Below are 23477 nucleotides of genomic sequence, written 5' to 3'. Positions count from 1 at the left end.
TTCTCAATGGGAAAACAGAAACTAATGGAGTTGTTTCACGAAGTTCACTCCATTCATCTGTTAGTAACATTTGGTTTTCTTCTTTTAGGGGTAAGGGTATCGTGATAGATAAATAAATAAAAAATGTAAAAAATGAATGAATAAATAAATAAATAAACAAGCCAGCAGTACTCCTGGTGGGGATTTCTGCTTTGAATCTGCAGAGTATCAACAAAAATCTGGTGAAGTCAGACATCTGTAAGTCCCATATAAAACATTGAAAGAACAAATACTGACTACTTGCAGGGTGGGGCTGTACAGTTGTTTTATATTTGTTATGAGAATACTTTGGAAATAGGTGGTGCAAGCTTCCAGAAGTTCGACAGGGGTCATCAGCTATGGTATAACAAGCATGTTAAGTGGCACCCTTCAGCCTGGGGGCATCTGTGGCGGCTGTTGGGAAACCAGAAGACGCTGCTTCGCTCCCCTGCTCACTGTCACCACATTTTGTTTTTTAATGAAATTGTCAAACTTGATGTTTTATCGTAATTTTCACAGTCCCACACAAGAAATATACACTGACATTTAGATCATTAAAGACCAACAGGAGCTGCTGAGAGCAGGATTACAGACAGTAGTTACCACAATGAATTCAACTTTGTTCACCTTCATAAAACAACCAAACCAAACTTAGTTGGTGGAGGTCTGCTCCAAGTAAAAACCCCAATTTAAAAAATAATATGGAGATTAATTAAAAATACGTTAACTTGGTGGACCACCATGACACAAGGTATAACCTTCACAGGGACAACACCCCAGAATAAAGCCAGCTGTGTTTCTGACACACAGAAAACAGATTAATCAACTTGTAGCTCTCAACTTGCTTGTATATGCAGATTACCTAGGTGTCTCTAAGGTTCAACATTTTATTGGCTGAATAAGATAAATAGTTTGGTTTCTCACAGAAATTGCAAATGTTAATTTAAAAAAAAAAGTGTCATGCCCTTTATTGTTTCCTTTTAAGGACATTTGTGACATTGAATGATAAACACTATGATATTAATAGTTTAAAAGAGGTTTTTACTGGATTAACTGCTGGCGTGGGACTTTTAGGAAGTTTGTGTTTGCATTTGCATTCAGAATTGAGGATTTAGTGACTGTTTCTTGTTAAAGCAACACCAGTCACATTCAGCATACTGTTCCCGAAAGGCGTCATAATATCATGTTTTTTTTGGCAGAACTCTGTTTTGTGTTTGTGAATTTAGGAGAGATTCCCTTAAGCAGGGAAAATTGTGTAAGAGAAGACTATTCAGATGATCAGTTTCAAAATGTATTTCTCATTTCAAGTGTGTGTAGTCAGTGGACAGACATGCTCATCGTTTTAATGATCATCTGTTGCAAGTTTGATCTCATCTTTTACAACAAAACCTTCTGTCACCCATGATCTGTCTCTTAATCTCTGGCAATCAGATCGTTCAGGATGATTTTATTTCACATTTCTGCTCAGGAATGATAGCATCAACATCATTAAACCCTTTTTTTAATGAAGCATGCTTTGTAGCAAACATTTGCTTCTTTGTATCGATGGTGGGTCTCTTCCACAAGTTTAAGGATCATCAAAATGTGTGCGAGTGAGATCACTGGATTTAGTTTTTCCTCCGTTATGTTAAATTTCCATTGACAGAGAGGCAACTACACTCACACAACTTGAAATTAACTTCATTTTATTACTTAAAATGTACATGTTTCTTAATAATTCCCATTTATTTTAACTGTAAATGCATTCATTGGTACAATAATTAGAAATAAATAGTCCACTGCAATAAATTGAGCTCAAGCATGATTTAAAATATATGTTTTTGTTCTTTTTTTTCAGGATTGTGTGATATTATTTTTGGATTTCTCATTTACAGATTTGTGAGTGATACAGTCTATTATACATTTATTCTAAGCCTCGTTTCCAAAAGTAGTTTAAAAAATACAATGAAATTAAAAAAGAAAATAAAAGTGAAACATGGAAACAAGCACAACTGTTTAGTTTGAGCGTTTTGGTCAGTAGCACGAGAGTGGAGTGTCGATCGGTTCCTCCTGAAACTTCGTCCTTCACATCAGCGAACAGTTATTATAGTCAGTATGTTTCTAACAATGTAAACCCTAATAGTGCTTTTCTATTTACTATTAGGCTTGTAATGATTTAAAAAAGATCTAGGTTGTATTATACTAAATGAAAAAATGAGAGTTTTTTTGCTTTTCTTGGAACGCCAAAGTTGATTTTAAGATAACAGCAGAAGTGTGTCAGTCATGTGACCACAGTTGGACTCATTAGCGTGGCAGTCATCACATATTTCTGCTCTTGAGCAGCTGTCGTCTTCAGCGTCGTCTTCGCTTTTCTGTTCTGGCATTCTGAGATTCATAAAGAAAGAAAAACACAGAAATAACCAGCAGAGGTAGAAAAGGGATGCTAACATGTGACAACGCATGAAGGAAAAGGACAAACCTTTTGTAAAAGTGTTAAACCACGGTGCTTTTTGAGTCCTGGGGTACTGTTTTTTCTGCAGGAGCATCCTACATCGGACAGAAGACAGTTCAGCAAGAGTTATGGCACAAAGCGTTGCCAAATGCAGCATAAATGTTTGCAGCTGTGTGCTGATCAAATGACAAACCTTGTGAGGAATGCTCAGATCCTTGGAGTCAGAGTTCAACCCACTGACGTCACCATTCTCCAGTCCATTTGCTTTAGGACTGTCGAGGGTTGCGGGACAGTCGTCCTCTTCAATGTGCAGCAGACTGCTGTCCCCTGCAGACAGCTGCAGGTCCAAGCTCTCTGATTCAAAGGAGTTGTTCAGTTCAGAGCTGCTCTCACTTGGTGGAGCTTTTTCACCATCTCCTTTCTTATCTGACTCTTCCAATCCTTTCTTCTCCTCAGCCGGAGTGCTGTCTCCTCCAGGATTCAGCCCGCTGCCTGTTGCACCCACAGTGGCGTCTTCGTGATTCTCAGTGTGGGAAGACGCCGCATCCAGCTCCCTGGACTCAGATAACGTATCGTCCAGAGACGATGATTGTGGGGAGACTGCACTTGTGCTGCTCTCTCTTGTCAGAGTGCCATGGCGAAATTTGTCTGAGGACCTGAAACTGTGCTGCTGCCTGATTCCAGGGCTGTAGCTCCTGTGAAACTCAGAAAAACTGGCTTTCCAGGCCTTCGGGGACATAAGAGTCCGTCTCTTCAAGGAGCCATACCTGAAATATTTTGCAAGATTGTGACTCCTCCAAATAGAAACACTAACTAATCAAATAAGCATGGATCTGTGCTGTGGAGGTTTGCAAGTAACTGGAGAAGCTATGGAAGCTCTTTAAATCACAAAACAGGATTAAGCTACAAATAAATGCTTGTTTACATGTATTCTTTAAGGCTGAAGGACAAAAGTTAATCTACAGCAAGTTGTGTTCTGTGAAGTTTGGCCAATTTAAAGGACAAACTTCTCCTTAAAGTTGCTAAATTACCTCAAAATGTAAAACTCAAAGGCCAAAAAAGTAGAAAACTTACTTCTGCAGTCCCCTCACAGCAAACGTTTTATCTGGATGCTGAGCTTGCAGCTCTTTTATTACATGCTGTAGATCTCCGTTGAGCTAAAAGTGAAGATAGACAGTGAAATAAAGAACTTAAACTATCTATAACAATGGAAGTGGTGTGTGGAGACAGATCAAACCATACCGAGCTCATTTCTTTGTAGAAGATGTCTCGTAAACTTGCCAGAGCAGAGAAAACAGTCACGTAGCATCCAATTCGACTGTGGAGGGAGAAACATGAACTTTTTATGAACAAAAACCCTGTAAATGACAATTAATTTTTTAAAAATCAAAGATGATCTGATGTCAAACCTGTCATAGAGAGCAGGAAGTTCTTCTTTCAGTTCATTGTTAATCCCCTCATAGACGGTTTGGGCAGTTTTCATCTCTTGTTTTGCCTGCAGGAAGAGATGAAAGAAGGGGGAAAAAAAAGGTTAATTTAATTTGACTGTTTCAGCCAATTAAGGCTGGGATTGATGTGGATATTAATGACCTTATTTATCTTGATGTCATCCCTCTTCTTTGCTGTCTGCAGTGCCTCCAGGTGGTGAAGAGAAGAGTCATAGTCCACCAGCTTTCTTCCCCTCTTGGCAACTTTCTCCTACAGTTAAAAATAAAAAGGAAAGTTTTATGTATGATCTGTGAATCTGAGTGTGTGTATTGTCTGCGTTTGCTCTCAGGCTTTTGGTTCTGTCTGGATATTGACTTCTGTTTGCTTTCATGCATTCTCATTGCCTTACCCTGACATCAGGGAATTGGCCCACATAGGACTCCATGGTGCGCACGGCTTGGTCTAAAAGCTTCACTTCGTAGTCATTCCACAATAGGTCCTCCCCCTGCATTAAAAAACCCAACATAAATATAGTATTAATTATGGATAATAAGATGGAGAAATAAAGGCTTCTGTTCTCCTGGTGATGCTCTGATTTAGCTGTTTTTGCAGTAAAGATCCGAACAATGTTTGTATGTTTTTGGCTTTTCGGTACCACTGACCTCTACAATGGCTCCCAAGTCTTCCTCCCCGGCCCAGTCACTCTCATAAGCATCAAACAGAGACTGGGACAGACGTCTTGAAGCTTCACGCATGTCTATAAGAAGCAGAATGATCTGTTTGACACCTGCAGAGGTCACAAATGCAGCTCAAAATAAGCGATTTCTTACCTCTGACTGCGTTAATGTAGTTCCTAAAGTCTTTGTGTATTCGGTTCCCATCAGTCTGTAAATAGAAAACAGATTTATAGTATTTAGATTTACTACTTATATGGTGTTTGATCTGCTGTAAGAGAGAAATCCTCCCAGGGTTTACAAGGATAATAAAATCAGCCTGAGGGTGAAGGTTAATTTTCACTCGTAACTATGTTTATTTTTACTTTTTTTTACAGATATTGATTCATTCATTCATTTTCTGAAACCGCTAAGTCCAATGAAGGGTCGCAGGGAAGCTGGAGCCGATCCCAGGAGTCTCTGGGAGAAAGGCAGGGTACATCCTGGACAGGTGGCCAGTCCACCGCAAGGCTACAGATATCCAATAAACTGACTTTTTTACAACTCTTAAATCCCGATATATCAACCAATACCGATATTTTTGGAGAGAGTTGTGTCAATCAAACAAAAATATCTGGAAAACTATACATAATAGTTCTCATATTTTGTCACTTTGAGTCAGAGGAGACGTAGCTGAAGAGTTTGATGTATGATGTGTGCACGTTGTGTAAAAGTTATGTCATCAAACTAAAAAAAACGATACCAATCATTTCCAATTTTGCATTTTACTGTTGATATCAACTGATAATATCGGTATGCTGATAATAAACAACATCTCTGTTTGTAACTTCTTGTTTTCATCCAGCAGAGGGATGATTACCTGTTGGTCGTTAAACAGCAGGAGACAGTGCTCAAACTCATCGTCTCTGGTCTCCATCGTCTTCCCCAGCTTTTGCAGAACCTGTCAGAAAAGCAGAAATATCAAATGTCAACTATTTTTCCCCTTTTTCTTGATTTTTTTTTTTTTTTATCATGTCAGAAAACAGGAACTTTAGGTTGCTCACCTTTTCTTTGCCTCTGCTCAGCTGTCTTTGGACTTTCTTTGCAAATTCACCAGAGGAGCCTTTTGGACTTGTGCTGTCTGCCATGTTCGGTCTTGTTCTGAGTTTCCTCCTGAGATTTAACGGGAAAAGTAGGAATATTACCTTCCAGTCATTAAAGAAGCAAACACATTGTACCTGAGAGAAATTACAACATTTGGGATCAAATAATCATCTTAGTCAAAGTGATGCATTACTCTATTTTTTAACCTTCCAGAGCACTGGTCTGAAAATGATATTTGTAGAACAGTTCTGGTGCTGAAGGAGGTTTTATCTCAGCTGGTTGCAGCTGGCCCAGGTTCAAATCCCGACTTGGCATCCTTGGCTGCTTGCGATCCTCCTCTTTTTCTCTGACCCACTTCATGCTAAGCTACTGGTCAAATAAAAGACTCTGGAGCCCAAACTTTTGCAAAAGAAAGAAAGAAAACAATTCCTACTGATCACACTGGAATGTTATTATATTTCTATTGTTGCCACAGTTAAAAAAAACAATTAAACATTACTAAATTAGTACATAATCAATAATAATCAGTCTTTTTGCTCCAATGTGATAAAGCCAGGATCACGACATTTGAAATAGAAAGGGTATTATCTTTATGTTTTGCATTTATTTTACTTAACAGCCAAAAAAATAAAAGCTATCAAACAGTTTTTCTGATCAACTTTATTTAACTTGTCAATCTTCAACTAGTTTTAGGGCTGAAACACATATTAAAATATAAAAGGAGGGTTATAGTTGAATGGGACAATATGGGATTAGAAATAAGGTTAAAAAAAAATAATGTTCTCAGACAGATGAAGTTGCAGATTATTTTCACAAAGCTCTCCAGTTTAAGAAATGTAATAAAACCATTCAAATGTTTCAATAAAAAATTTCCTCAAATGAAAATTGGAAATGATTTTTATATTTCTTATTCTATGATGCAGCATACAGTATCATGAAGAATTCAACAAACTCTGAGGAACTTCAGTGCATGAAAGCTTCAAACCCATCAATCATCATCGGCTAATATTCTACTGGGGGATGGAGTTACTGCACTGCAATGCAGCTTCATTTAAGTCCAGATGCAACTTAGGACTTAAATAATATGTGAAATGCGTCTGTATAGGTGGCTTTTCTGTGCTACAAGGTGTCTGGGACAGACCCTCACACAGTGGAAACAAGCATAATGGCCAGACCAGTCAGCATTCCAGGACAGGCTCTGTGATGGGTGTGTATTGGTGCCTCTGGCAACAACTCAGTTTCAAATGTTGGGGCAACATGTGCTTCCTGCAGGATAACATCTTCTCTGGGGACCTTCATGCATTTTTCAACAAAAAAGATGCACATTTTACCGAGCCATGGCTGAAGAGTGAGTGAATGTGAGTTGGAAAAGACAACAAGTCCTTCAAATGGCAAAGATGCCGTGACAACTTGTTGTGTGCTTCAAGACATGTTTGCAGAAAGTATGTAAACAAAACACCTGAAGCTCCTTAGGGCTTGGTATCTTCATCATCATGAGAAGGAATGACAGCAGAGTAAAATTTCAGTTTCATTATAATACAAACAACATTGTCTAGTATTTATTATGTGCCTGTGATATGTATAACAGCTTTAACGATAATTATTAGCCTGATAATTCATTTGGATTTGGAGAAAAGGGGGTTTAACATGTTTCGGCTTCCTCTTTCTCATTTTGAACAGGAGACATTTTGTGTTTGTATTGTTTGCTTCTTGTTTCACTTTTCTTGTTCAAATAAACTCTCAAATGGGAAAAAAAATCAAAATAATAGCTTCTATGGTCTCAATTTTTCTTTGAACACGGATGAATGGATTAAAGATGCTAACAAAACAGATTTATTGGATTTATGTTGTCTGCAGTGAGATTGATGAAGCAAACTAATAAATAACTGCATGAAAAACACTAAAAAAAAACATCTGTTTGAGGTTGTTTTTGTACTGTTAGAGTAGCTTCATTTGTGTAGATACTTAGATGTTTCTGACCATACAGATAAATACTGCCTGTTATTCTTTTCTCTTATGTTGCAGAACTAAATGGTTCTTTTTTATTTCAGCTAAATAATCTCTTACTCTACAAACAGCAGAAAATTCTCATGATTTAATAAATTTAAGGTGTCAGAAAGTAGTTCTTTTTCTCATATTATTTCTTTTTTTTTTTATTTCTTTTTTTTTTTTTTTGTCTTGTCCAGCATTTAGGCAAGCAGAATGATGGTCTGGATGCTGTGTTCTGCTGAGCAAATTCTCATATTATTTCTACCATTTAATGATTCAAGGAACTTTGTTCCACCAGCACATATTTACAAAGGATGGCATGAAATTTGCTACTGAGGTCCTAGTTTTATTAGAGATTATTCATGAAATATGCTGGACTTATTGATTAAATATTAGTCTCTATTTCTACAGTTTGTTTTTCGACAGTTTTCTTTTTGCCAGAGACAAATATAACTTTTAAAAAAAGATAATATTTTTGAGAATAAAGTATTTTGTTTTATAATGAGCCTTCAATTTATCTTGGAAACAAGCCTCTTTAACAGTTTAATTAAAAGTGTGAAATACAATCGACTAATCCTTGACTTTATTTTAGTTTGACCTTCTCTTAAATGATTTTGTAATCAGATTACATCAATTTCCCGCCACGCCTTCAGACGCGCTGATCCTCTGTGAACTACAATACCCAGAGTTCCCCGCGGGAGCCTACTTCCTGCAGCACCGCAGCTGTGAACTTTACCCACGATTGTTTATATTTCTCTGGTTTTGGAGGAGTGGCTCCATGACCAACCCTCAGATCGCGGCGCTGCTCGCCGACGTGCGCGACATGATCATGGGGAGCACTATGGCCAAATGCGCCGCCGCCGACCTGGGGATCCAGTGGGCCGGCTGGGCTCTGGCTGCAGCGCTCAAAACCGAGAAGTTTTATGATTTAGCAGGTAAAGTAAAACAATGTTTCCTGGGCAATCATTTTTAGCCATGTGCTGATTGGGTTTTTGTAGCTTTGTGTAACTCATCATGCGTAAAGTCGACTTGGCTGAAAAGCAAAATCAAACAATGAAAAAAAAAAAGACGATCAATTTGGTTTAATTGTGAGATTTATGCAGAAAATGTGTTTTTCCTCCGTTTACATAGATAAGTGTTTAAAACGTAGTCGTTATAAAACCTGTATTATTTGAAAGGGGTTTGTTGTGAAACAAGTCAGGAGGAAGAGCTCCTCCTTCGGCTTAAGAAGCGTGCAGATCCAATCAGCGCGCGCGCTTCCAGGGCCGTACAGACTAATCAATAGGGGCTTTTTGTGGGCCTCAATCAGGAATTTCCATCCTTTACCACCATGATATCAGAAATAATACAAACAAACCCTCAGTGCGATGAAAATGCTTTTTGCAGCCTTGAAAGCGTGCACACACACATTTCATGTGATTACAACAGGATTACTTCTTTTTTTGCCTTTGATTTGAGTTTTGTCCTTTATTTCTCTTAAAAAATGTTTGACCCCGTTGTTATTTTCTGTCTCATCATATAATTAACCAATAACCTCTAGGTTTGGAGCAGAACTTGCCCAAAAGGTAGTCAGATTTATCCACGAATGATATGAAAACAGGTATATTGATGCTTCCATTGCCTTCATTCAAGTTTAGACTGGTTCCAAACAAAATAATGGACATTTCTTGCAACTTAAAAACACATTTCTTAAGTACAAAACTATTGAGGAAGTTACAGGTTAAAAAATCAAACCAGCCTGTCTGGATTAAACTCTTTTAAACCTAAAAAACAATCCGTTTGCAGCCTAAACTCGTGTAGAATATCACGGCTTACCTGTTGACACCACTGACAGATTTTTGTTGCTATCAATTTTTTTTAGTAACGTGTCGGCTCGACACTTCTGTGCTCGTCCTCTTCTGGTTGTCCACTCCGCTCTATGCTTCTGTATATTTTTACCCTTGAACTTTGGAACCAATTGTCTGCAGTATCCTGGGTAAAAGATTTATTGGGCACGCCTTAATGTGCAGCAAGTGGAGTCTTTTGCCATGCCTACGTCCCAACTGCCCTGAGTTTGCCCCTCGCTATCTTTCCCTTTTGCAGGATCTGGCACATTTATACTACTTGCGCACCTGAGTCATATCTGGGGTGGAGCCAGTCATACCCGTCAGAAGGTGCAGACTGGGTTGGTGACAGCATGGGGACTGAGGTAAGTTCGGAGGCTTTGACCCTAAATGCAATGGTTTACTAAAGCCCAGCTGAGGAATGAAGATCTTTTATGCTCAGGGTTGTGTGTTAAGCTGAGCTATGGAGGGTCCTTGGAGAGGTCATGGAACTAATAAATGTTAAACTTTAAAGATAGGTCACTAAAGTTAATGAATAATGCCTTGGTTAATATGAATAGATGTTAACTGTGTTCTCTCTGCAGGCTCGGGACATTCCTCTTCCTGCGGATCTTGAAGGACGGTCACGATCGCAGATTCAACAATGTTAGAGACAGCCCAGGGACTTTCTTTGTATACTGGACTGTTCAAGGTACTTGGAAGTGATATTTACCCCTTCTTTCCATTTCCAGCTCAGTACCAAACACGCCCCGTATAAATCACTGTCTAGTTTCGAGCTCTTTATATTCATTTATTGCGAGTTGGAGCTTTTGGTTACTAGCTTAAGTGCATTTATGTCACAGAGGATTAAAGCAAGGTTGGTTGAAAATGATTTTTTCCCCCTTCTATTTCTATCAGCCGCATGGGTATTTATGACTCTCCTGCCCACCCTCATGCTGAACAGTGAGAGGCGTAATGTGCCTCTGGGGACGAGGGACTACATCGGCTGGACAATTTGGGGCCTTGGCTTCGCGACTGAGGCGATTGCTGACCAGCAGAAGTGGAATTTCAAGCGTGACCCAGATAATGTGGTAATTTAGACTCCGCTTTCATGCTGTACACTCCAACTCCGTTGACACCGCAGTCTGTGAGTGTAATAACCTGACGGCTGAGTTTCTGTTTGGATCTCCAGGGGAAGTTCATCCAGACTGGACTGTGGTCTTACAGCAGACATCCTAACTATTTTGGAGAGATCTTGCAGTGGTCTGGCCTCTGGCTCTCAGCCTCATCGGTGATGCAGGGTCCTCAGTACCTGAGCGTGGTTTCGCCTCTGTTCGTCTGGTTCCTGCTGCGCTACGTCAGCGGTATCCCCATCCTGGAGAAGCAGGCCATGAAGAAGTGGGGATCCGATCCAGCCTTCCAGGACTATGTCAAGAACACTCCTCTTCTCTGGCCATGGCCAAAATTTTGATATTATGATCAAACATTTACTGTCATCAACGATCACAGACATTAAAACTGTAAATGGGTGAATTATGTATAAAGTTGTAATTTGCTTTCTGTACTTTTCAAATTTTTACCGTACAGTTACTGGTGTGTATTTATGCCTCAATATTTTTAGCCTCTTAGATGTTAGTCACAAATAAGTGTGTGTGAATATACATAAACCCACTTCCACTTCCACCCAGGAAGATCTACTAGTCACACATGTGACCTAAATTGCTCAAGATATGTGCTTATAAAATGTGGATCTCTTGTTTTTACAACTTTTTTTTTTTTTTTAAACAAAGTCGAATAATAATATGCATAAGCACAATGGTTATCAAACATACCTGTGGAGAAACTTAACGACACATCAGTAACATTTAGTAGGAAGGAGATCGGGAGGGAAGCATGTGTGAACCATGCTATAAAGATGAACCGTGTGCTTGCGAGGGGGACCGTGAAGCACCAGGGTGGAGCCTGAGATCAGAAGGGCCCAGCAGGCCCACAGAGCACTGAACCCAGGAAAGGTAAAGCAGAAAGAGCTAATGGCCCACCCGAACTAGAGCAGAGGAGGCCACTGGAGGCCAAAGGCACGAGTTAGGGGCTCCGAGTAGCACGGGGTGATGGCAAGCAGGCACCTCACCGGCCTGTAATCCCCTGGTAGAGCCCAGTCGGGACCAGCCTGCCCCAAGCAAAACCACTGCAGGCCAGCATCACTGCCATGCCAGAGCTGTGCACCCCACTGACAAGCACATGAACAGGTTTTTCGAACTTATTTAACATCACCTGAAAACGTAAATACAGACACTTGTCTGTAAATGATCACCTTAATGATGTAAGACATGGAAATTATTCTCATCTCCACTGCAGACATGAACACTATAAATACACACCTGAGGAGCCTTTCACATGAGAAAATTCAAAAGAAACCAAAAGATCGGCTGTTTCGTTGGACAAAACTCCTTATTTCTGTAAGAGGACATTTAAATGATACCCAGCATCATGAAAAATACTTCAAATTATAAGAATAAATGACGCTGACCTCTCTAGGTCACATTTCTATGCATCACATTTCAGGAGCAATACTAGAAGAAATAAAAGGACAGGAGACATTTCTGTCAATGTTAGAAATGTATTTTATAAGTTACACAAATTTCTGAAAAAATATTGTGTATAAAGCGTGTTAATAGATAAATGAGTAATGCCACGGCTTAATAAACTGGCTAATATTAAAGTAATTGCCTTTTTTCTGGGGTTGCTCATATGCAGCGTCCCATAGTATCAACAGTGCACAGAGCAACAAAACAATGGAGGAGCAGAATATCCAAATAAAGCAAAGACTGGAGCTTGTAGGGGATCTCTGGCAGTGCAACTTTGAAGCTTTCACTTCAAGATATTGTCTAAAAAATAATAAAAAAAATAGCTAAAATAATTCTGCCAATAAAGATGGTCATCATTCGGATTTTAAAACTACCTACAGATGAAGAATATTATGATTCTCAACATTTTTTTAAATCACAAATCACTGGCTAATGAAGATATTCCCAAACACATACCCATAACAAGCTAAATACAAACATCAAAACAAAAAAAAAACAAAAAAACAACAAGCAAATAGCATCACACAATCACTAACACTGTAAAATGAAATGCCAAACAATCAGTTCTTCCGCTTCCGAGTGAAACATGAGCTGAAGAACCTGCTGAAGAAATGATTACATGTAGAAGCGGGTCGCAGTAAAGCTTTGCATACAGTACTGTTTTAACCTATGAGCACACCTCTTACAAACATAGCACATCCCCACATCTAACAAACCAAACTGCGACTGACATGTTTTTAATTTTATAAAAACCACTCTAAAGACACGCAGGTGTGCATAGATAGGGAAAACTATGGGAAAAAAGCCCTTTTAGACATGTAGAACAGTCAAAACTCACCTTTTTACACATGTGGAAAACAGCTATGACATAAAAGTGTATTTATGGAGGCATGAATTGGTATGTGCAGCACATGAAAATGTGTTGGTATTGCAGGATGGGTATAGCTGTGCTTTTTATTTGAGGAGTGGCGATGAGAAGAACTTCCCTTGGTGAGAAAATCCGACAGCCGATTTGCTCTTGCTTCCAAATCTGCAACAAAAAGTGTACATCTTAAGATGAGTAAAAGCAGACATTGCTCCACAGTCTGATGATAGCTAATTATAGAAGTGTTAAAGCTGGGCAGGAGCAGACTGTTTGTGTGTGTGTGTGTGTGTGTGTGTGTACCTTGGTGTCAGAGAGGACTTCATGCGCTGAGATAATGAGCTGGAGGAGGGGGTTTTGTTTAGTTGGTACTCCGGAGTGGTCAGAGGTCCGAGGATGCTCACTGCAACAAGTCAGACAAACAATCAACGTTATCACCTCATGTTCCCGCGACACGTCAAGAGACTAACTGTGCGTGCAACGAAAGCGCTAAGAGGAGGGGTACTTTTCTCCGGCGTGGCGTAGCAGTTTGCATTCTCGATGATCAAATGGTCCAAGTTGGGTTGCTCGCTCCCTGCCATCACAAACTGGCCCCAGTAATCGGCCGGCAGAGCCAACAGGCGCTCCACTACCTAAATAGAAAACAGATTAATTAAAACAAAATTCAAACGATGAGATTATTTCAGAGTGTTGCCTCACTCTGTTTCAACATTGTTTGACTGATTCGGCTCGCCTTGAGCGAGACAGCAGGGAATTACTGAACAACACTGCATGGGACTGCGATGAGCTCCTCGTGTGTAACATCAGCTCAGTATTACAAAACAGCAATCCTGATTGATCACAACAAGGGTTTGGATTATGACAAGAACTATCTTTTTGAATACTAAATCAAAATTTCCTAAACAAATGTCGGATCAAAGCCTTATTTATATTCTTGGGGCTTTGGTTGAAATCTAATTAAAAAGGCCATTGTATATCCACATGTCTTGGATTCCTGTGCTGAATTCAAACAGTGTTTTCTTGCTCAGGAAGAATCCACAGGAGAGCTGTTTTTATCCCATTAACACTGAATGTGTTTTCATTAGCTGCTTATTTAAAGTGTTCGCTTGGCAAAACTGAGACAGAGGAGTTCTTTCACTGTGATGAAACTGCATATAAATGAATCGCACGTTATGCTTACAAAAAGGCTGCCACCTCTGGGTAAATTACGTATTCTATTGATGCCTGCAGCAGAAAAACACATTAAAAACGAGCCGACTTTATTTTTCAGAGACATGGGTGTTTGTGTAAGACTGTCTGTGAGCCAGATCTTTGTATTACAAAAGTATAAGTCATAAAAAGGCTTTTAGATGAAGATGTGCCAGTGACAAGCTGCACACCTCCAAATGAGAACAGCTTCTTTCATCACGCTAGTTGACATGAGAAGGAAGCTTCTGAGAACTGACCATGTTATGAATCAGAATCCATAAACATATGCACCACTTGCTGATCTTTAATATTCATGAAGATGTTTGAGAAGCTGCTCAGCAAATGTTCAATGAACAGAATTCATGTACAAGCTAAGAAAATAAATCTCCAGACCTACCTTAGGCTGTCGTTTGGTATCCTGGAGGATCGTCATCGGATCTGGGTTGGGGACTGCATGGCCAACAATGGTTGGACCAAAAACACGAGCCAGGTTGCTGATGTCCATCTTGGTATCCAAGCTGTCGGCAACTCTGCAAGATGAAGCAAGACTGAGTTACAGTTGTGCTCACATGTATTCATGCCCTTACATTAAGGAAGAGTGAATTTACAACAGTCACTCAAATAACCGGAGACTTAAAAAGGATCAATAACTAGAAATTTGCAAAAATATATAATTTTGTCATTTAATTGAGTTGAAGAAAGAAAAAAAAGTTACAAACAAACAAATTGGTCCTGGACAAATTAGAGCACTTTTCTGTTGAACAGTGGGACAAAATACCTGTCAACAGGTGCAGAAGTCTGACTGAGAGGAACAGAAAACACCTGACTGGAGCGGAAACATTAAAGGATTCTTCAACTAAATATTACTTTATAAGTGATGTAATGTGTAATAAATTATCTTATTTGTTTGCTTTTTAAATAAAATATTTCTATTGAACCAGAATTAGAAAATAATGTAATAATTTTCATGAAATTTTTATTTATTATTACTTTAGTTAATTTCAGCTTATTTTACAGGCAGCTGTTTTTTTCCTTCTTTAATGAAAGAGTATGAATAAATATGAGCACAGCTGTATGTCTAGTTAACATGCATTAATAGGTAACATGTTAAACGCAGTATTGTGTCGTGTAGTAGGGGGGGATTAAGATTTTAAGAAATAAATAGAAGGGAAAAATGGCACCAGGACGCAGCAGTAATATTACAGACATCAAACCTCAGTCTTATGTGTAGAAAACTGTCGGTGCTGCTCACCTCTGAAGGTGTAGGATCAGGAAGGCCAGCGTGTCTCTGTTGGCCTGTGGCAGGTTGCTAATAGTTTGGTACATCAGAGCTTTGCTGTTGTCATCATCTGAAACCTCTGCAGAAAAACAGACACCACCATTAAACAAAGCAGGATCACTTAAAAAGCCTGCAGTCGCTTTGTGCTGACCACCCACAAGTCTCACTGTTACAGTTGTTAAAGTTAGAGCCCCTCCACATCAGAACAGTCACATATAGAGACACACACAGACCTGCTGCATCCATGAAGGGACGGTTGAGGCGGAAGGTGAGCAGAGGCTCCTTCAGGTTCCTCAGGAAGTCCTTGAGAAGGCCAGTGATGGCATTGATATCGTCCACCTTGCTGAGCACAGGAACGGTCTTACTACGGAGAAACTTCTCCTTCAGCTCCTTCACTGTACGATCAGCACCAGACAGACGGTACAGCCCGGCCTGAAGAACACCAGAAGAGTACAATTAGAAACCATATAGTTGCAATAATGTTGGAAATTTATAACAATAATAATAATAATAATAATAGTAGAGGACACAAATATGTCTAAATGAGGGCAAATTTTGTCACATGAATGGTAAGAATAAACTCTACAACCTGTTTAAATACAACTAAGGACCTTAAATGAATAGTTATCTATTAAAATAGATAAAATATGAGGCTGCTAATTTGCTTAAAATTGGAAAAAGCTAATATTTCATATAAAAAGTCGAGTTGGAAAGTGAGATAAGAGCAAAACAAACAGCGAAATAACACAGCAATCAAAAGATTTGGAGCTTTTCTATCACTACATTATGACTAACCAAGCAGGAACAGATTGTGAAACCTTCCTCACGGCTCTCTCTCAGTTTAAGGAGATATTATTAATAACTACCGGGATGTGAGGCTTTACTGTATTCATATTCCTGCATTGTGTTAGAACAGTAAAACACCACTCACCTCATGCATGCCTCTTTGTTCAATCTCACTCACACAGTGGACCACGAGGGGGGGGATCATTGGTGATGTGTCTGGGACGTAATCTGCAAGGACACCCTGAAAACAAAGTGAGAAATCATGTCACCTGATTGGATATGAATATATGCATGAGTCTGTATATTGGGAGATAAATTGGTACAAAAGCAATTTACCTCCCCAATTTTGACCGGTGTGCCTCCCAGGTTGGGGATGCACGGCAGGGGGCACCTCTCACGGCATTCTGGGTGCGACACCACCCTACAGTCGCGGCATTTCAGCGAAATCTTTCCAAACTTGATCCTCTTCCCACATGGCACACAGGACTCTGGCTTAATGACCTATAAAAGACATATGTTAATAGACTACATGGAGATAAATGCTTTTTCCAAATGACAACATTTACTTGGGCTGAAAATGATCAAGAAGCATTTATCAAAAGTAATTGCTTAATTATAAAAAAAAAAAAAAAAAAAACATTAATAACCCAAGTAGAAAATGATCAGATCAAGCTCAGATTAAAAAAAGAAATGCTTTTCTAGTGTAGCTGCAGCACACTTACGGTTTTGGAAACAAACTCGTGAAGACGGACACCTCCGTTGCTCTGTGGAGTGCTGGGCGCAGCCTTCATCGGTCCCTCAGGATTGCCAGGTGGCTTGAAAACATCCTCAGATTTGACAGATTCAGAGTCCCACTCCATGGCAGCTGAACGGGAGAGGTTGGAAATAAACACCTGTCTCTTTAGACAACACATATATTTCTGTAGTTATGTGGAAAATGTGTTGTTGATTCACCGATAAAGTATACTAACTTTTATTTTAGGCATCTGTCTAGGTACTTGCTCTCATTACAAGAGATTACCTGAAATCTGGCAAGGCTCTCTGTTTACATGCAACATATTCACATTAGGTTTCTTTTTATTTATATCCATCCACCATCCATCATCCACCTGAGGATGGTGGATACTGGTGAGGTTTTTAGAAGTCAGCTCAAGACCCATCTTTTTAAATCAGGCTTTTAATTAGTTCTATTTTAAGACTTTTCTTTTATGATTGTCATCTAAGTTATTAATCTTTCTTATTGAATTTTATGGTTTGTTTTGGTTTTTTTTTTTTTTGAGGCAGTGGCCTTTATAGTCATGATTAGTGTCCCAATGTGGATCCCTAAGATTGGTTTGATGAGAGTGTTTTATTCATGTGTGTGTGTGTGTGAAAAGTGAGTATGTTTTAGACTTTGGGTAAATTCTGTTTTTGTATGCGAAAGCGTGTTTTCAACCTTATTTTATTTTTGCTTTTTATTTTGTGAAGCACTTTGTGCTACTTTTGTATGAAAAGTGCTATATAAATAAACTTTGATCGAAAGATTCCTATATTACATCATGGTTTACCGTATTACAGCATGATCGCTGTGTTTTTCATGCCAGAGGTAAGCGTCAGTAAAATGAAACAGCTCAGACATATGAGGCACATTATACTGACTGATCCCAGCAACGATCGGCCTGCACCCCTCATTGTTGAGTCAGAGCGTGGGCAATATGTCACAGAAATGATAACTATTTCCGCGTATGTGTCATGGTGACATTTTAGTCCAATTTCAAGAATTGTGTGTCACCAAAGGGACAATGTGTGCCCACCTGAGGACTGTAGATCCAGCAGAAATCCAAGATTGAGCATTTTTATGTTGGTAAGTAGAAAATAGACAAGTTTTTATCTCCTAATAGAATAAATATTAAAAATTGGTGATAACTGTCCTGTTTTACCTTTTGAATCATAACAGGGCCTTAAAATAAAAATCAATTTATTAATTAGTTTTAGGCTCAGCATTAGTGACAGGTTGTAGTGTCGTACTCAGAACCAGGGAGTCTGAATCGGCATTACATGAATCCCATCATAAAATCTGGACTGATTTGGATCGAACAGGATTACAATTAAAGAGACAATGATTAGATTTCATTCGATTTATTTTCAAAATTGTTTATTTTTTGTTAAAAGTACCCTGAGATGCCATGATATACTTCTTAATCTTAATCTGCTGTTGTCGGTTTGATTGCTGCAGCATAAAAACTGCTGTTTCTTAAAGCATCGCTACTTTTACCATCTGAAAACAGAATAAAAGTGGTCAAACTGATTGTCCCTTTGAACAATACTTCTCAATTTTGACCCTCAGGACCCCCCCCTCCCTGCATGTTTTAGAGCCATCTCTACTTTCACACACCTGAAAGAAATGAATTGAAATGAAAGCCGTTACCAGGCTTGATTAGAACTTGATGAGGACGTTCATGAATCTGAATCAGGTGTGTTAAAGTAGGGTTGCCTCCAAAACATGAAGACAGTGGGTTCTGAGGACTGGAACTCGCAGACTTATCACCACAATAGACATCCACTGAGCCATTAAATATATTATAGGTCTAATTATAGAAGACATGACCTTTACTTTAAAGGAAGCTGACCTCTTAGACATAAATCATCATCATTTCATCATTATTAATCATTTAGTCATTACCAAATTACACACATTTTATGAGGTCACATCTTAACCCTTAATAATCTGGTATAAACCCACTTCACCCTTGAGACATATCACATTTACGAGTCTGACGAACAAAACTGAACCTAACCTAATTATAGTGACAGCAAAATAATATTTCAGACATTTGTTCAAAGTACTTTCAGTTTTTTCTAAGCACTTTTGTAGACAAAAGTAAATCAAATGAATACTATGAAGGAGGGAGATACCATGGATGTGTGACATATAGCAAAAAAAAAACAAAAACCAACTTACCAGTTTTTCTCCTACTGCGAGTCCAGTAAGGAACAGTCTCAATGGTAGAAACCGCTTCAACTGGGCCTCCATTTGAGGGAACAGTCACTGTTGTTGTCGTCACAAGGGTCTCATTTCCCTGTCAAATATCAATAAAAACAATAAAATCAAGTCAGAAAGCAGAAATACTACAAAACTACACCAGACCCATATGATGAGCTTTAATTCCTGGTTACAAGCTAAACTTAACTTTGCAAACAAAATAGCTTTTACATCTAAATAGCATTTATTTCAAATCAAACTTTATTTGTACAGCCCTTTTCATACAAAAGCATATCAAAGTGCTTAACAACATAAAAATAAACAATAGTTTCACACACGCACGTTACCCACATAACCTAACCCTTCCTCTGAACATTTATGCCAAAAAAACAACAAATAACTTCAGTATTCTGTCTCTACAGCTGGCTCTTGTAATTGTGGTTCTTATCTATCATACAGTACACTGAATTAGTGGTAATATTTATTTGCTTAACAGACAATAGTTATGGAAAACTGATAAAAAATACCGTGACTGAAACAGTACCAACCTTGTCCGTGGTTCTGCCTGTTGATCGAGACCTTTTAGAAGCAACAGGAGGACCATCAATATGATTTCTCGAAGAGCGCTGCAATGCAGACAGAAGTCACAAGACAAATACTTCCACTGAGCATAAAAACATTTTTCATGTCAAAATGTTTAGAGAGAAACGGGAGACCAGTGGTTACCGTACCCTTTTTTCTCGTTTCTTGAGTCGCACTGTCCGCACAGCGGAGGAGTCCCAGTCCTGCCCAACAAACACACCAGAGTCAGATTCTAAACTAAAGGATATTTTAGAGTACAACGATGCAGCTGTAAAAATAGATTTTACTAAAAGGGGAAGTACTTACAAGAGAGTCATCTGTTTTGTCATAGCTGATATCTGACAATATCGATGCAGACTCATCTATTGTCACCAGCCTGTATGGAACAGAAATGACATGCAAGTTACATGTATTTTAGTCAGCAGGTTTAGTTGGTACAACACCAGTACTGGTAGAGAAACATATTCCCACATGGAAGTAATAGCAAACAAAGGAAAAATGGTCATGAGCTGAAGTCAGAAACAGAAAATGTATGCAATAAACATATTTTATTAGGGGTGGGGAAAATAGAATCAGAAATTGAATATCGGGATTTTTTTTTGCTTCAAATCAAACTTTATTTCTTGAGCACTTTTCATGCCAGGGCAACACAAAAGTGCTTTACAAGATAAAATCCAGTCATAAGGATTAAAACAAACAGTAGATTACACAACATTAAAAAACAATAAAGACACAAGCTCTTTCCACACACTCATACACACACAAGGACATAGAGCAAACACCCCCACACCCTGAAATACATCATTCCCTGAATACTGTCTCCTTAACTGAACACCGGTTAATAAAACAAATAAAACATTAATTAAATGATAAAAATTCTGACTTGGTGCTGATGTGAGGAAACGATTCACAATTTAAAATTTTTTTTTCAAATAAATGAAAATAAAACATAATTTTTTGTCATATTTATTGTTTTTATTGGTCTTTTTATTTGTCTTCTTGGACATCAAAGCAGCAGAATGATGGTCTAGCTACTGTGTTGTTTTTTCCTAATTGAAATCCAAAAAAATATTTTTAATCTACAAAAATCACCAATATCGAAGAATTGTGAGAATCGCAATTTAAACCGAATCGGCACCCAAAAAAATCGGAATCGAATCGGGACAAAAGCATATAGTCACAGCCCTATTATTCATGAGTTTCTTACCTTCGACTGGCGTTCAGGTTGGCTGCTGGCTGACTGTTTGCATTGAGGAAGGCCAGAGCAGAACGCTGTTCTGCACTCAGCTGGATGCTGTTAGTGGATCCCTCACTTGTCAAAAGGTCCCGGATCAACTGAATTTGACGGTCCTGGATTATAGAAATGAAAGAACAGCAATGTAGAAGAAAAAAAAAAACAGTGATGGGAAAAACATTACCAAAATCAACAACAAACAGTTGGCAAAAGATTAAACCTACCAGCGTTTCACATTCAGCTTCAGCCTTCTGTCTACGCCGGATCTCCACATCTACTTGGTTGCGGGCATGTTTGAGTTGGACCTCCAAGGCTCCCTTCTCCATCTCTGCTTTTTTCAGAGTGTCTTTGCAAGATCCCAGCTCCAGCTCAGTCCTTAGCCATTTGCGACGGCAGTCATCAAAGTTTTGTGCCATCTGTATAAAGTCTGGGAGAAAGGATTCACACATTATTGCAACACACAGGGTCTTAAATCATGTGTCATATGACAGGCAATAAAGATAAGACCAAGGACCAGGCTACTTACTGGGTTCAATGTTCTCGTTGAGATGGTCAACTTGTGTCCTCAGCTTATCATATAAGCTCTGAAGGTCCAGCACCACAGTCTCCATGTTTTTTTTTTCTAATATTCAACCCCTCTGAGAACAAAAACACAGCAAGTTCATTTCACAAGTAAAGCAATTCAGTAGGCTTGTGGTAGGATATAATTCACATCTGTGAAGGCGAGCGTGTGCCTTAAACGCATCATTTAATACTTTACATCAACCTTATACTTCAAGATTACCTGTTGTACTTAAAAGTATACACATATCTCTATCCTTACATTATTTCCTAGCTAATTTGTTTGCTAAAACCCGACCATTTGTCCTCGCCAGAACGTAAACGTAACCTTAACCACATTCAACGTTAACTGCAAGCAGAACAAGGCGGTGAGGTAAACATTTCTACATTTCTCCTATTAGTAAAGATTGTTTACGGAAAGGTTGCGACGTACCTGGAGAAGTTTAGTACAGCGAAATTTTCCGTAGATGATCAAAATCCAGACTATTGTTTTCCTTTTCTTTTTGTATCGGTCAACCACTTCGCCCACATCGTCGGGCAGCCACAACTTTACTGAGCGCGTTGCATTTCAAATTTCGCCGCGAGCCAATGAGTGAAGAACACTTCACCGGTGTCAAGGCAACCGATGGAAACCACTTCCGACTGTTTCTTTTCAAAATAAAATCTCGTTAATATAACCACTCGTCGTGTATGTGATTTTACAAACTGTTTGAAAGAAATATAAATACAAATAAGCAGAAATTTACAAATATAAGTGTACATAGTAACTGTTTGTCAAGATTAATCAAACAGAGAAGGAAAGACGGAGATTATGAATGAAAAAATAGACATCCGGTGGTGTCTTTCATAATAAAGTATATAAAGAGTCAGACGAATTGGTTTGAATTTATTTATTTATTTATTTATTTATTTAATCATTCATTCAGTTATAGGCTTAAAAGTATAGATTTTTTTTTACTGGAGAGGGCTGTATTTATGCTTTTTATTTGTTTATTATTATTATTATTATTATTATTATTATTATTATTATTATTATTATTATTATTATTTCTCCCAACATAATGGCGGTATCACAAATAAGATCAGATAGGAGTTAGTGTAAAGTAAAAACTATTTTATTTAATATCATTTGTGAACATTTGTATCAGCAAGGCAACAATAAGTTGTGCACCATGGATGATTTGTGTTACAACTTGATATTGAGAATTGCCTTAATTCTGTGTAGCATATATTTAACTGTGTTGAAAACTTCCCAGATTTTGCTCCATATAAACATGATAGCTTCACATAGATCCTGCAGACTTTTCAAAATGCACATCCATGATATGAATCTTGACCACATCTGAAAACAGAGAGATCCGGTGACTGTGGAGGCCATTGGAATACAGTGAAATCGTTGTTATGTTTAACAAATCAGTTGGAGATGGTCTGAGTTTGTGTATTGGTGCATTATCTTGTTGGAATTAGTCATCAGACAATGGGTACACTGTGATATAAAAGGGGCATGGTCAGCAACAATATTCAGGAAGCTGGGGGATTTAAACCATACTGAACTGGTACTAAGAAAAGTCTGCAAATAAACATTCCTCCATCATTTCACCAGGCAGAATGAATATATGATTTAATGTTGTTTACATCAAATCCAGACCCTGGAGGAGAACCGATTAGATTAGGCAATGTCTTTTGGTGAGCCTGTGTTACTTGTAGCCTCAGTTTCTTGTTCCTAGCTGACAGGAGCAAACCTTGCCACCCTTTCTTCCCCATTCTACATGACAAAATCTCTGCACATTTCTATGGAAATGGGTTTCTATAGAAACGTGCAGTGAAACCATTAGACATAATCTGCTGATAACACAACCGGGCTTTTCAATTAAACTGATTATTCAGCACTTTTAACATCTAATTGTCGTGTAACTGTTCTTTAGGCTATTCATTTTTGCCTAATATACTTTAAAAAAACCCAGCTCTCGATTAATTTCTGATTGAATCAACAGTCAGTATGCATATTGGAAA

The 23477-nt window shown here is 38.5% G+C and overlaps 3 protein-coding genes across 3 annotated transcripts; 1 reads left to right on the top strand and 2 right to left on the bottom strand.

Moving 5' to 3' along the window:
- Positions 1-2490: 2490 nt before the first annotated feature.
- Positions 2491-5678, bottom strand: bin2a (bridging integrator 2a; the record flags this gene model as incomplete). The annotated part of the gene is made up of 11 exons (XM_079238580.1): positions 2491-2544; positions 2643-3216; positions 3524-3606; positions 3692-3767; positions 3859-3944; positions 4040-4147; positions 4287-4382; positions 4540-4634; positions 4708-4762; positions 5411-5491; positions 5595-5678. The coding sequence occupies 11 exons, from the start codon at positions 5676-5678 to the stop codon at positions 2491-2493; spliced, it is 1392 nt and encodes a 463-aa protein (XP_079094706.1).
- Positions 5679-8365: 2687 nt separating this feature from the next.
- LOC306755430 (uncharacterized protein) lies at positions 8366-10969 on the top strand. The gene is made up of 5 exons (XM_079239809.1): positions 8366-8558; positions 9706-9811; positions 10031-10137; positions 10344-10516; positions 10618-10969. The coding sequence occupies exons 1-5, from the start codon at positions 8402-8404 to the stop codon at positions 10894-10896; spliced, it is 822 nt and encodes a 273-aa protein (XP_079095935.1). The 5' UTR covers positions 8366-8401; the 3' UTR covers positions 10897-10969.
- A 1995-nt stretch (positions 10970-12964) lies between these two features.
- racgap1 (Rac GTPase activating protein 1) lies at positions 12965-21514 on the bottom strand (the record flags this gene model as incomplete). Its single annotated transcript, XM_079239513.1, has 16 exons — positions 12965-13040; positions 13176-13275; positions 13378-13504; positions 14458-14590; positions 15313-15418; positions 15573-15771; positions 16271-16366; positions 16462-16626; positions 16848-16990; positions 19067-19184; positions 19636-19713; positions 19819-19872; positions 19976-20045; positions 20877-21019; positions 21128-21330; positions 21430-21514. The coding sequence occupies 16 exons, from the start codon at positions 21512-21514 to the stop codon at positions 12965-12967; spliced, it is 1896 nt and encodes a 631-aa protein (XP_079095639.1).
- Positions 21515-23477: the final 1963 nt, after the last annotated feature.

This window comes from Telmatherina bonti (genome assembly GCF_933228915.1).
Source record: "Telmatherina bonti genome assembly, chromosome: 4".
Lineage (NCBI taxonomy): Eukaryota > Metazoa > Chordata > Actinopteri > Atheriniformes > Telmatherinidae > Telmatherina > Telmatherina bonti.
This window is presented reverse-complemented; position numbering and strand designations above follow the sequence as displayed.